Source organism: Cygnus atratus, chromosome 1 (genome assembly GCF_013377495.2).
Source record: "Cygnus atratus isolate AKBS03 ecotype Queensland, Australia chromosome 1, CAtr_DNAZoo_HiC_assembly, whole genome shotgun sequence".
Lineage (NCBI taxonomy): Eukaryota > Metazoa > Chordata > Aves > Anseriformes > Anatidae > Cygnus > Cygnus atratus.
The window spans coordinates 142911575-142925887 of NC_066362.1; the positions used below are offsets into that span (position 1 = coordinate 142911575).

General features: G+C 42.1%; 1 protein-coding gene across 8 annotated transcripts in view; it reads left to right on the top strand.

Moving 5' to 3' along the window:
- Window positions 1-14313, top strand: part of NCK2 (NCK adaptor protein 2) — an 85049-nt gene that overhangs the window by 50620 nt on the left and 20116 nt on the right. For 5 of the 8 annotated variants that reach the window (XM_035557954.2, XM_035557953.2, XM_050709909.1 and 2 more), the window contains one exon: window positions 4138-4379. In XM_035557954.2, coding sequence (XP_035413847.1) covers window positions 4154-4379 — 226 coding nt within the window. In that variant the 5' untranslated portion in view covers window positions 4138-4153. Of the gene's footprint in view, window positions 1-1671; window positions 2036-4137; window positions 4380-14313 lie in introns of all 8 variants that reach the window. The other 3 variants (XM_035557956.2, XM_035557955.2, XM_050709918.1) reach the window with 1 other exon arrangement.

Here is a 14313-nt window from a genome sequence, read left to right on the forward strand (position 1 = left end):
AGAGTTTTTATTTTTTGGACTCTCACAGCTGTGTTGGGGATATAACCAAAGCTTGCCTGGTTGCTCTTGTGTTTCAGTGCTTAAGCCTGGCCAGTAAGGGATGTGCTCCCGTCCAGTTGGAAGCCTTGCTGTTTACCACTCGTTTTTGTTGTTAGAGCTGGATGCCATCTCCAAAAGCCCTTGTCTGCTAAACAAGGTTGGCTTTAGCTTTTATAGGCCATGAATATTCAGTGAAAGCACAGAACTGGTGGTTTCCAACTGATCGGTTCCAGCATTTTGGCAAATACAGGGGTGGTAAAACCAAGTAGCTTACCGGCCCTGCTAGCAGTGGAGGCAGAAGAGGGGTTGGAAGTGTTATGTCCTGTAGCTAATACAGAGATCGCCTTTTGAAGGTCTGGGGTGTAGATTCAGTAACCTAAAAACCCAAGGCCACACACACGCTTTTTAAGGCAAAACAATCCTTTGTAGTGAGAAGTGGCTATGTTGCATTTGATGAACTCGGAGTTGCTTGCATAGGTATTTCAAAGCTTTTTATTGGTGCTTTCTGAAGTGCGAGATGCTGTCATATCTGATGTGAGGAGGAGGTTTGGTAATTCACTGTTAGGACTTGGGACCTTTTTGCAGAGGAACGTGCCAGAAGCTAGCATGCTCCTAGCAGTAATGGGTTTTCTTGATATGAAAGAGGCATGTTAGCATTAGAGTCTGCAGGAACTGGTTTTGGTTGTGCAGTCTGAAAGCAACATACTGAAGAATTTTTGCCTTCTGAGTGCATGTCAAATTTATATGGAACGCTCAAATGCTTTGGAAGATTGCATTGTTTTTTGTTCCTTACATTTTCCCCCAGATCTAGTTATGTCGTTGCTTCTAATCCTTTGTTTGGCACATTGCTGTGCGGCAGAAACATTTCAAAACCATTAATTCTGCAGCCCCCCTCCTGGAGAACAAATGTGTCCTTATTCACGTACAAGGAAATCTTAGCTCTGCAAATGTCACAGGAAGAACTGGATTGTCCTCGATGGAGCAAGTCGAATGAAGCAACCCTAAGAAAGTAACTTTAAGAACTTTAATACTGGTCCCTCACACTTAAAAGAAAAAAAAAAAAAAAAAAACACAAAGTAAACCCCTCCGCATGTATGCGGACAGCTTTAAGTGGACAAATGTTTAACTGCAGATGTACGATGCGTTTTGACCCTTTATAAGAAAGGAGTAATTCCTGTCCCCTGTTGGGCAGAGATGCTTGTGCCATTAACATGAAGCAAAACCCAGCTTGCTTTACTGAATTGGGCTGTGTATGAGCATGCCACCTGAGAAACTTGGCTTTCCTACATTTCTACAGATGCGAGGAGTCTGCTTGTGATGTGGTGGCAGTTCTCATTCAGAGTGGCAGTCCTGTGTAACACCAAGCTGGAGCTGTGGAAATCAGGTAGCTTAGGGCTCCTGTCCCAAGGGAGTTTCCAAAGACCCTATAGTTGACCTCATCAGCCCTGACACATGTTTTTTCTTGCGCTTCTCTTCCGTCCTTGTCCAACACTCTGGGGAAAGCTCGGTGACTCTTACAGCAGCGGACAACTCAGGGATTTTTTTTGGCTTTAGAGGAATGGGAGGAGTTTAAGAGTTTTCCATCAGTCATTAGTGCAATGTTATGCCTGATGTGTTATTTTTAATTAACAGATTGTAATACGGCTAGATAACTTCAGCCTGCCTGTGTTGTGAAAATAACCATTTTAGAAGCGGAACCTGTGTGGGAGCACCGTCAGCCAGCTGCACTGTTAGTGCTCGCTTTCTTCATGTTCTCCATATCCCCAGGAATAGTGCGAATTGACCATTTTACAATTGCCGAGATAAAATGGATCGATCTGGTTTGGAGAGAGAGTTTATATTGACGGCAGCGGCATCCAGCACACGCTTGATTGCAGTCTCCCCATGGCTACATCAGCACATCGATCTGGAGGCTATCTGCCCACTGCATGCGAGTCAGAAACCAGAGTGCTTTATGGGAGACGGCGTTCCAGAGCTCAGGCTCTCCTATGTCTTTGTCAGTGTCAGACAGCATTACTGTTTTAGGGGGGGATTTTTTTAAGGGTATAATGATTTTTTCTTGTAAATATCACAATTCTGTATGCGTACGCCACAGTCATTTTGAACTGAAAGACTTCTGTTTCTTCTTTACTGTTCAAAACATCCCAACTTTTTGAATTCATTTTGGGGCTGTCAGCTACGTAGACCCATACTCAAATTGTGTTTTTAACTGCTGAATGTTCCTCTGCGTTTTTTGTTTGGAAAGGGAGGAAGTGTATGTGTGTACTTACAAATTGCAGAATAGAATGCAGTATCACTTCTGAATAGAAGTGGTGTAACTTACATGCTGAACGGAACAATTTCTGAATGAGGTTATGGATTTTGAGTTCTCTGTCAAGTAGACTATTAAAGTGTCCGTGTTTACCCTAGGTTAGTGGACTGGTAAGGATTAGGCAACAAAGTCAAATCATGCTAAAAAGATCCTTGGACATGAATAATTTGAAGTCGTCTGGAATCTGCTTCTACTAAACTGTTATTTATTGCAAATGTACAGCTTTCCCTTTTTAAAAAAGTAGTCTGCTACACTGATTTTCAAATAAATTCTCATCTCCCACTCTTTCCTGACCTCCTCCTCCAACCCAAAAGCAAACAAACAGAAACCCAGCAATCAGAAAACTTGAAGCAACTTCTCAGAAGTTTTTCAAAGAATTTCTAAAAAAATAAAAAATAAAAAAATTAACAAGGAGTGGTTGAAGGAATTGGGACTGTTTAGTGGAGAAGAGGAGGCTGAGAGGAGACTTCAGTGCTCTCTGCAGCTACCTGAAAGGAGGCTGCAGCGAGGATGGTGTCAGTCTCTTTTCTCAGGGGACAAGTGATAGGACGTGGGGAAACAGCCTCACGTTGCACCAGGGGAGGTTTAAATGGGATATCAGGAAGAATTTCTTCATGGAGAGGGTGGTCAAGCGTTGGAATGGGCTGCCTGAAGAGACGGTGGAGTCCCCATCCCTGGAGGTATTTGAGGGATGTGGGGGCGTGGCGTTAGTGTACATAGCTTAGTGATGGGGCTCAGCAGGTCAGGTTGATGGTTGGACTTGGTGGTCCCTAAGGTCTTTTCCAGTCGTGATGGTTCTGTGATTCTAATTTAGGGGATAAAAGTAACCCTGTTTTGGTTGGCATTATAATATGCTGGAATGTCGGTGGTACTGGCCTGGGACTCCTTTCTTCCTTGCTCGCTATTGTGCTCACTGATTGTCACGGAGCTGCTCTGTTCCTGGCAATTACCTGATGCGTAGGAAACTGTGGAGGCATGCGGATGACAAATAGCTTCTGAAAAGATAGTTCTTGCTACAGATAAGTCAAAAAAGACTATTTGTTCAGTCTTCTCTGGCACTCTGGAGAAGTTTAGGGTAGGGAAGAAATGGCAGTAGGTCCCAGGAAAATACAGTGGGTGCTCATCTTGGCAGCAAAGCAAAGGCTTCTCCTAAAATGGCACTCGTGTGCTGCCTTTACAAGATGATTTGGACAGAGGCTTACTGAAACAGTACCCTCTTGGTGGCAGAGATTTCCCCACTAAAACACATTGCCCAATGTGTTGAATACTGAAATAGTTTTAACTTCCTACTTAAAGATGGATAACTTTAAATGCAGAAAAATTCTAAGTAATATGTCTGTTTGACTGTGAGTATAGGATTTATGTGTTAAGTATGAAAACTAGGATGGAAGGAAATACATTTTTGGAATACTGTTATATTTTTTTCTCAAATCAGAACTTCGAATGCTAGGTTTGGGATAGTTTTATAACGCATATAGCAAAAACGGAATGGGGATTATAACTTACACTGTGTTAATATATATCTGAATAATATTTCATATACAGCGAAGATCTTATGACTAGACTTCATTATCAGGGTGTTGTCATATTTCAGTGGCAGAAAAAGCAAGAAAGGTCAGTGGGACTTTCCTTATTTTTAAAGCAGTTCCCTTCTGAGATTTTTTTCTCTGTATGGCTTTCTTGTTTTCCCTTCCCTTTACTCGCCTATTTCAGGAGAGCTTGAAAAATTTGAGCAAGACTTGCATGATGTAATTTATTGATGAACATGTTACATTATTTTGTTGCAGAAGGACTCCATGAAAGATGACAGAAGAAGTTATTGTTATTGCAAAGTGGGATTACACTGCACAGCAGGACCAAGAACTTGACATCAAGAAAAATGAACGTCTTTGGCTATTAGATGATTCGAAGACATGGTGGAGGGTAAGAAACGCGGCCAACAAAACGGGATATGTGCCATCAAATTATGTGGAGCGAAAAAACAGCTTGAAGAAAGGTTCTCTGGTTAAAAATCTAAAAGACACATTGGGTAAGTCCTTTTATTTTTTGGAATTTTAGTTGGCTTGCTGAGCTTCAGATTGGCAATGTGCATATAAATATTTTTAACGTACTTCTTTCCTTAGGTGAAATGTTGGATGACTGAGGGGGGAAAGGAAGGAGAGAGTGGGGGTGGGGAGAATGGTGTGGTCTGTAACTGTTTTTCTCACATCACATCCAGGAGAATAGTGTTTTACTTCTGTTCCAGTTTGTCAGAGGTTATATATTTTCAGTGGCTGAAGATCACAGTTTGTATCTCAATGAAAACACTGGAGTCCTCTCCTCTCATGCCAAGTCTTCTCAGAAATAAAAGGGTGCAGATGGGTTGTTCAGCATAGCTATCATAGCAAAGCCAAGTCACTTCACGAATGGGGTTATGTAGTGTGGCCGTGTACAGTGTCAAGGGGTTCTGCTTCTGTGGTCTGAGATGACAATCATTCTGCTTACAAGTTGTTAATATGTACTGTGTTTTGTATTTGCGTTTATTTTTTTCATGACAGTGTATCATCTTATATTATAACATACCTTTCAAAAACATTGAGTGTATTTAGAAGAAATATATTTGAAAGTCAGGTGAAATGAGTTTGATTTTTTTGGTTTTGCAATGATTTTTAGTGACTGAAAAATAAAGGGCTTTGCATAGGGCTGGTAACAGTTAAACGTAGTGATAAGAGGTTGTTTTACATATAGAGGCTAAAAATCCTGCTGGTGGTGGTGAAGGATGTAATAAATAAAACAATGTACCCGGAGGTGTTTTGGAGATGTTTTTGCACGTGTTTGGATTTCTGCCTGTGTTTTGCAAACTCTTATGTAGGGAAAACTCATTCTGCTGCATTTTTCTGTAGAAAGTATCAGCTCATTAATAGAAAAATAGTGTTTGGATTGGACTTCTTAGAAAATGAAAAGGTTCACTTAAAAGTAACATGGCAATAGCTCATGCAGGTTTACTTCGGGTGTCAAGTGCTAGTGTTGTTGTCCAACAGCTTGGATTTCTTGGTCACTTTGTCATTACCGTGTCCTCCATTGCTGAGCTGCCGTGAAGCATATGGAAATCGAGGACAGCAAAATGGGTGGCAGGCAAATGAGGCTATCACCAAATGTACGGTGGTAATATTTAAAACAATAGACCTTTCTGCAGTTTTTTCTTGTGATGTGTTCATTAAAATGCCAGAAAATGTGATTATGACTCTCCGAAGATTTGTATGAAGAATAAGCTCCAGCATAAGTTAACTAGTTGAAATCCAAATCCCAGTTTTGATTTTAAGCTCCTTTATATAGACTTAGCTTATTTAAAATATGTGTATGTGTACATATGTGTGTATATGTTGTCTGAAGTTATTTTATGTGCCAGTTGCATTTCTGTTGTGATAATGCATCAAGTGTCAGAGTAAAATGTGGAGAGCATTTACCTGGTGAAAATGAACACATTTTTTATTTATATCCAAGAGCAATGTGTTCCTCGGTTCCTTCTCTCTTCTGTGAAGGAGCGCAGAAGTGTCCTAGCGTGTGGTCACGTTTACCCCTTTGACCCTAAGAGAGGTGCATGCTGCAGGGCGCTTTGTTGCGTTACGGCGGTGACCAACAAAAAATGGTGTGAGAAAGAGCCTTGGTGGTTTCGTGTCTGAACCTTCCCTCGTGTCACGTCTTTAACCCTCAGCCCTCTGAGTGTAGCTGCGCAGACTTCTAAGTTCTGAAGGACCACAACTGCAAGCTACCGATTCTCCTGTGCTTGTAATTTTATCTGTGTGTGAAGTTTATTCAGTAGAGGCCGAAAAAAACATAACAGCGGAGGCCAGGGTTTTTCTTTTGGAGTGACCACGTGTACCTGCTAAGCGTAGGGAGCGCAAAGCAGCTCTAGTGCTACATCCTGTGATGGTGAGAAACTGCCTCAGCCATACGTAGCCCACAAGTTGGCTCAAGTTAAACGTGACATCCCCTCTCACACAGAAATGCAGATGCTTGAGTTTTCTTTCTTTATGGTTTTAGTAAAGTGAACTGCTTAGCATAACGAAACTTAAATCTGTGCTGTGTGCCAGACACATCTGTACAATTTTCTTTTTACCTTTCCTGAGCTGAAGTCCATCAGTAAATCTTACTGTGCAGCAAGACAGGCAAGGCTTAAGGACTAATTTCCCATTCAGAATGAGGAGAGTGCGTGTCCTTCCTAGAGGATCCTTTCTTCTGAGTGAGCAGCAAGAATGTGCTTTTTTGTGCTTTTCTTTTTTTTAATTGAAGACTAATGTTTGATCTAGTGAGGCAGTTTTGGGAAGTTTTGCTGAGTCCAAGGAAACAAATTCTCAGGTTCTCCTTAGAGGAATATGTCTAGCACCTCTCCTAAGCTCACAAGAAAATTCACATTTAAAAACCCACTGACCCAGCACGGATGGGAATGGTGGTCATGGGTGTCAGTCCCTGCGCTCCAGCAAGTGGTTGTGCCCTGGAGATCTGCTTCTCCCTACCTCATCCTTAATTTATAGCATTTCGTTGTATTTAAACACAGTTTGTGTGAAAGCACCGTTATCACACAAGTGATGTAGTGCATTGTGCAATATAGCACAGACCCGTAGAATGGTTTGGGTTGGAAGGGACCTTGCAGACCACCCAGTCCCAGCCCCCTGCCATACGCAGGGACACCTCCCACCAGACCAGGCTGCTCAAAGCCCCATCCAGCCTGGCCTTGAGCACCTGCAGGGATGGGGCATCCACCTCATACATTTGCCTGTAACTATTTCCCAGTCTTACGGTTATCCACAGCAATTACCAGTGCTGATTTATACTTCCCAGTTTTCAGTAAATATGAAAAGCGCCAGTCATAGTTCAAATTGTGAGAGACCCCGTAAGATCTATGGCTGTTTAATTAATAGTCTCCGTAGTTGGCTGTTGAAGATGCATCAGCTAAGCAGTTCTTAATCCATGTAATGTGTGTTCTGATGAAAGTTTATGGCACCAGTTAATACTTCGGTGTCTCATATAGAAAAAGCCAAGTGCAGTACGAAAGTTTTATTACCTCTATGCAGTTGCCTTTATCAGGAAAAAATCTAATCTCATCAGAGAATTAACTCATGCATGTTTGATGATAAAAACTGATTTTCCTAAAACTGTTGACTGTCATTAATTGAATTTCAGACCCTTAACACTTTATTAATGGAATCCCATCAGCCTTACTGCTGTTTGGCTTGGGTTTCAGGGGAGTGAATGTACCTGGGTCATGCAGCTTGCTGTTTTAAAATACCTCCCTTTTTTCAGCACTGTGGTAGTCTTCTGGAATTTCCCTTGTACTTCAGCATCTTGCAAAAAAGACTATCAGCAAATAAAACGCCTTCAGAACCAGCTCTTTTAAATGTATTGGATGCAAATTAAAAGGCTGATTAACACTTGTTGGCATGCATTCATTAGATCAGTTACTTCTGGACAGAAAACCAGCTCACTTCATATCCCAAATGACCCCCAGTAATTTCTGACAAGATATCCTACTCTTTTTGCAAAACAAGAGCCTTTTATGCACCAGTAACCTTTTTTCCTCCTTCTACAGGCTTACCCTGTTATTTTCTATCTTCTTTTAGTCCCGCCGTCAGGGAAATTTTCCAAAGATTCTCTCTTTCATTAAATGACTAAGAGATTTCAAGACTTGTGATTTTTATGTTGATGGTTGTCTGTTTTCATCGTTTTTCTGTTTGATATTACTTCTGTATTCTTAAATCTCTTTCTCAAGTGAACTTTCCTAGACACGTAGCTACAACTGACCATTTTAATTAAGGAAATGTAGAGTATAGGCCACCTACTAAGTATTTTAAATGATTTAACTTCTCATTCCCTTTTCTGTCTTAATTGAGTAATGCTGAGAGTAGAAAGTTAATGGCAATTTAGCCATGTCAAATTACTGTCTTCTGTTTGCTCATATTGAATGAAATCTGGTAATTATTACTATTCTTTAGGCAAAAGCCAGTTTCCAGGCCTGTGATTAAAATTTCATTTTCATTCATTGTAATGAAGTTTAAAATAGTTTCCTCGTACAGTATTTATTTTGTGGGAAGGGTATTTCTTATACATTTCAGTTAAGTCATACTAAGCAGGAGACCTTCAGCGCACATCTTCCAAACCGAGATCTTCCGTAATAATTATTCCCACGTGTTGGAAGGTTAGAAGGGATCCTGGTTCTGGTTGGATCCGAATGGGTGTTTGCCAGTGCCACCCCAGAGCTGCCTCCAAGTTCTCTGAATCCACAGCCACAATATCCCTTTGCTGTGGCATCAGTGATCTGCATCTTCTGGTTCATCTCTGTCATTCTGAATAGAACCATTACGTGAAGAAAGCAAAAATATTTAAGAACTCACTTGCTTGTGTAAGCAAAAAAAAACCAAACACTTCAGCATTTTTTTCACGCATTTACAGATCATTTTCCTACCAGCAGTACAGCTCCTCAGACAGCAGCCTGCCAAAAGTGAGTGACGAAGGGGGTCAGGAAGCATTGTGCCAGTGTTTCATGTGAATCCATGATTTTCTGTCCAATACTTTTGCTTCACAACCAGTACTGTAGGCTGGTAGTTTCGCAAAGGTGTCTCACCTTGCTCCCTTTAATAAGCAGTCAAATAAAAAACCCTTAAAGGATTTTTTTTGGGGTAGTTTTAATATATTGTTTTAACAGATGCCCAGCAAAAGAAAACAAAGGTTTATTAAAAGGCAGAGAGACTGGACATCAACATTACAGGACAAGTGTACGTGGTATGCGTAGGAACAATAGAGACGTGCTAGGGATGAGTGTTGATAATGAAGGCAAATAAGTCATCTTGTTAAGATGTCATGGAAGTGTTCAAGTTGTCTGAGAGACTCCTCAAATTTCTTCTTTACTCAGCTTACATATTTCAGCAAAACGTTTCATAACTTTTTTTGATCCAGTTCACTCAGGATGCCGGATGTTTCACATGGAAAGTAAGAATTGCCAGACGAGATGTAAAGCACAGAAAACGGTCCCTCCTTGCATCACCGTTCCGTGTGCGTTATTTCAGCGTGTTGGGAGTGTACAGGACAATTTCCTGTGTTTGTCAACCTCCGGGTTGTGTACCCGTGTCAGTTTGGAGATCTGTGCATCAGTTCCCGAGTGCTTATATATCATCATTTCTAGAAATCGTTAGTTTTACACCTCTCCCCTCCCCAAATTGTTTTCCTTTATATATATGTATTTATATAAAAAGCTTTTTTTTCCACGTGTATTCTTAACATTTTCCCTTATGAGGGCAAATTAATACAGCCTTTACTGTGTCTTTCTGGAAGCTGCCAGGAGAAGTTTTTTTTTTTCTTAAAACAACCTCGTTTTAGTAAAATGTAGAAATACAGAATAGGTCATTTCTAATGCATTGCTTGCTTTAACACTGGAAAACACTGCTTATTAAGAGGCTTGGCGTACTTCCTTTTTTAGTACAAATATTTCAACTCAAAGCTAAACCATTGCCATGAAATCTAATTCCGCAAATATGTCATCAGCCTTTAACTTGTGTGGGGGTCAGTCTTTATTTCTTGTTTTGGCTTTGAGGATATAAAAAACAAACAAACAGGAAAAAAAATGAACTCTTAGTGTCCAAACTTGGGTAGTTCTGGCATGTTATGTCCTACTTTTTTTTCTTTTCTACCCAGATTCTGACAGATGCCAGCAGCAGCCAAAGGTTTTTTCAACTAGCACGTGCCCAAGATTATTTTTCTTCCTGTTTGATTATTTCCAGTTAGGCTGCTGTGTTTTAGCCACAATACCTTGCAGAAGTTTGACCCTTCTTGACTAAAAGGTTTCAGAAAATATCCTCCGTCTGTAGTTAAACCTCATGTAAAAATTTGTTGTCTTACCTGATTTGCTCTAGCTTCCATTTGGCTGTCACTCTCCATAACTCCTTCCCCTAGATTTAAGAGCTATCTACTAACAGAAAGCTCTTCTTTGTTCAAGGTTGTATTCCGACATTCATCAAGTCACTCCTAAATCTTTTATTGAGTCCTGAAATTAGATTACTACTTAAGTATTTCCTTGGTGAAATTTGCTTGCTGGACTTTTCCCTGTTGTGTTTCTTACCTGAACGTTTTCCATTTTTTCAACACTATTTTAAAAAGTGTAATCATGAGAAATGCACGCAGTATTTCTGTCACAGGCCTGGCTATAAATTGTTTTCCATAAACTTAATTTGATAAATTTGTGGTCATTTATCTACAAACTGCCATAGCCCTATTAGCTGTAGTATCACAGAAAACACATTAAATTAGCAATATGACAGGATGGTCAAGTACTGCTTTGAAAATATTTTTATTAGTTCCTAATAAGCTGTTTTCAATTCCAATATTTTCTGGACACGTTCTGGTAAATTTTACTACAGAATAAAAAATGGTGACTATAAGAATAAACACATTTTTATTGTATAATAAATTCATTTGTGTATATCACAGTCTCTTAAACCTTGCAGAGCTCGTTTTAATAAAAACAGCCCTGCCTTATAAGACAAACTTGAGTTATTTTATTCTCTTTAGAACTGAGCTCCTAGTGTTGTTGGACTTCCTTGTTGCAGACGTGTAAGAAGTGATAGTCTTTCTACTCAAGAGCAGGCATTTAATAAATCTGATCTTTTACATCAAAACAGCATTCTGATTTTTCTCTACAGAACGTAGCTGGTTGTCAAGTTATTAGTCATCTATAAAGATTTCAAAGAAAGAATGATAGGAAGTCTTTTGTTTAGCCAAGCATGCGATGCTGTTTCCCACAGCCTTCTCCTGGAGAAACTGGCTGCTCGTGGCTTGGACGGATGTACGGCTTGCTGGGGAAGAAACTGGCTGGATGGCCGGGCTCAAAGGTCGTTGTGAATGAAGTGCAGTCCAGTTGGCAGCCAGTCACAAGGGGTGTTCCCCAGGGCTCCGTACCGAGGCCGGCTTGCTTAACGTTTTTATCAGTGATCTGGATGAGGGGACCGAGTGCTCCCCCAGGACGTTTGCAGATCTGCTTGAGGGCAGGAAGGCCCCGCAGAGCCACCTGGGTAGGCTGGGTCAGTGGGCCAAGTCCAGTCGCATGGCATTAGCAAGGCTAAATGCCACGTGCTGCACCTGAGTCACAACAGCCCCAAGCAGTGGTATAGGCCTGGGGAAGAGTGGCTGGAAAGTTGTCCCCCAGAAAAGGACCTGGGGGTGCTGGCCAACAGCCAGCTCAGCTTGAGCCGGCAGTGTGCTCGGGTGGCCAAGAAGGCCAGTGGCATCTGGGCCTGCATCAGAAATGGTGTGGCCAGCAGGGTGAGGGACATGACCGTCCCTCTGTACTTGGCACTCGTGAGACCACACCTCAAGTGCTGTTTTCAGTTTTGGGGCCCTCGCTACAAGAAGGACATCGAGTTGCTCAAGTATGTGCAGAGCGGAGCAATGAAGCTGGTGAAGGGATTAAAAACAAATACAAGGAGTGTCTGAGGAAACTTGGGCTGTTCAGTCCGGAGAAAAGAGTATGAGAGGGAACCTCCATAGGTACCCCAAAAGAGGTTGCAGCAAGGAGGCTGTCGGTCTCTTTTCTCAGGTGGCAAGTGATAGGACATGAAGAAATAGTCTCAAGTTGCGCCGGGGAGGTTTAGATTGGGTATTGGGAAGAATTTTTTCATAGAGAGAGTGGTCAAGCACTGGAACGGGCTGCCCAGGGAGGTGGAGGAGTTGCCATCTGTGGAGGTCTTTAAGAGATATCTCGATGTGGCGCTTAAGGATGTTGTTTTGAGGTGGACTTGGTAGTTAGGTGAATGGTTGGACCTGATGATCCTAAGGGTCTTTCCAACCTAAATGATTCTAGAATTTCTCTGAAATACCTCTAGCTGAAATTAGCAGTAAAATCCTCCCGTAGGAAAACAACAGGAAGTATTTTTCTTATGTCACTTGATGTTGCTTCTAAGTTTTCTAGCTTGTCAGAAAGTGTAGGCATGACAACAGTAGTGTCTTGTCGTGTCTCTTGGAGGACTGGCTAAATCAGTGTGTATCGGCACTTCTAAGCAGCGGCTATACAGGAATTTAAGCTCAGATTTAGAGAAAAGCAGCAGTGGAGGTTTTCATATGCAGTACAAGTTCTTGCTAAGCTTCCTTGAATGTGGTTAAAGTCGCTTATTCCATAGTTGCATTTCCTTCACAGAAGCACTTCTGCTGCTGCACCACATCCTGCTTTTTAGTTGCATTGCTCAAAATAAGCATGCTGGTTTGTGAGGCAGGGTGGCAAAACTACCGACTCCACTGATGATGAAATTGAGGAACGTGATGTGGTGGTGGTGGCAAAAGCAGGTGGAAACTGGCTAGGTGTGGTGTCTTGAGCGCTTTTAAAAAGGAAGCTGGAACAATTGCATTTTTTTCTATCTTCACAACAAAAATAAGTCATGAGATGCCAAGAAGGGAGAAATGGGAGTTGCTTGCAATGACTTCACAATGCTGGGAATTCCCATCTATAGCATGCAGGGTTAGGAGTTAGCGGTGCTGATACCACTAGAGTGGTAGCAGATGATGTGCTGGAAATATGTCTGCCTCATGATCACCATCAAAACATGAGTTTGCCTTAGACAGCTATTTTTAGTCTATTGATGACTTTCGAAGGCCTGGAGACAACGAACAGCAGTAGCTCTGTCCATGGGCCATGATACAAGAGGATACTGCTGACATGGTAGGTCTGCTATCTCAGTGCTTGATACATACGTAATGGCAGAAGAATTTATTCATTGTATGCTAGAATAGTAACCCACAATGCAAAAGAAACTTAGAAATTCCTTGGTTTGGACATACTGTATGCCTGTAAAAAATCATATAACTTTTGTGCCAAGTAAACTATGTCCAGTAAAAATAGCACTAAACAAACTGAAGTCCATGTTCTGTGGAACTAAACCCAGACTTTGTCAAAAACACCAGGTTATAATTTCTAAAAGAACATGTGCTAAGGAGGAAAAACCCCTGAAACTCCAGAGCAGACTACTGGGGAAAAAACCATGAAACGTGGCTCTTTTTTGTTACCTGCAGCCAAAAGACTTGAAAGTAAAGCCAGCAGGTAACTATTCGGCAGAACTCAAGGCACAGAGCACTGCTGCTCCTCACGCCGGATGCGTACAAGAGGCCCTTTATCTGATGCGAGGTGTGAAGTCAGGGGCGGCGGCAGCAGAAGCAGAGCCTGCTGCTTGTTGCAGTGCCCCTGAGCTCCGGCGTTAGCTGGCACCTGGAGCACAGCTCGGCTGTTGTTGCAGGTGACACTTGCATACGTCATGTTCTGCGCAGATCGTTTATTGGGATGGATTATTAAAGGATTTGCTGCTTTAAGAACTTGAAACAAAGGCATATAATGGAAACCAGGGTGTGCCCTACCTTTCAGCAGATCTTTCTAATACGCCAGGTGTCATGAAATGTCAAAAAGCTGAAGGCGTAAAGAAATCTTGCTGATTTTAAAAAGAATTTGTTCTTTGCTTTGTGTTAGAAGCTTTGTGTAGTGGGGGCTTCTCTCCCTGCTCCCTATGCACTGCGCGCGCGCGCTCGGAGGTGCAATTTGACACATACAAACTGCAGAGCGAGCCTTCATTTTAGTCTTTTAACACGTTTTGCAAAGATAAAATGATCACCTTAACGCAATGTGGTGGTTTCTTTGGTGCTGTCGCTGCCCTAAACTGACCCAGTCTGAGGGCCTTGTTTGTGCCTCTTTGAGCCTCACGTTTCAACACCTGCTTGCGTTTGGCCTTGGAGCAAAGCCCCGAAGTGAGATCCCAACTCATCATTCCCCTGTGGAGCAGAGGCATCCCAGGCAGTCCCTGGTTTGCCGTGCGGAGCTGTGGCCCCTGTGCAACCCGGGGGGCCGTGGCTGACCCAAGCCCTGTGCGTGCGAGGTGCACGAGGAGCGCTCTCAGGGATGCCGCTTCCCAGCGCACGCCAGTGACTCAAAGGGTGAGCTATTTATTGCTGGGGCA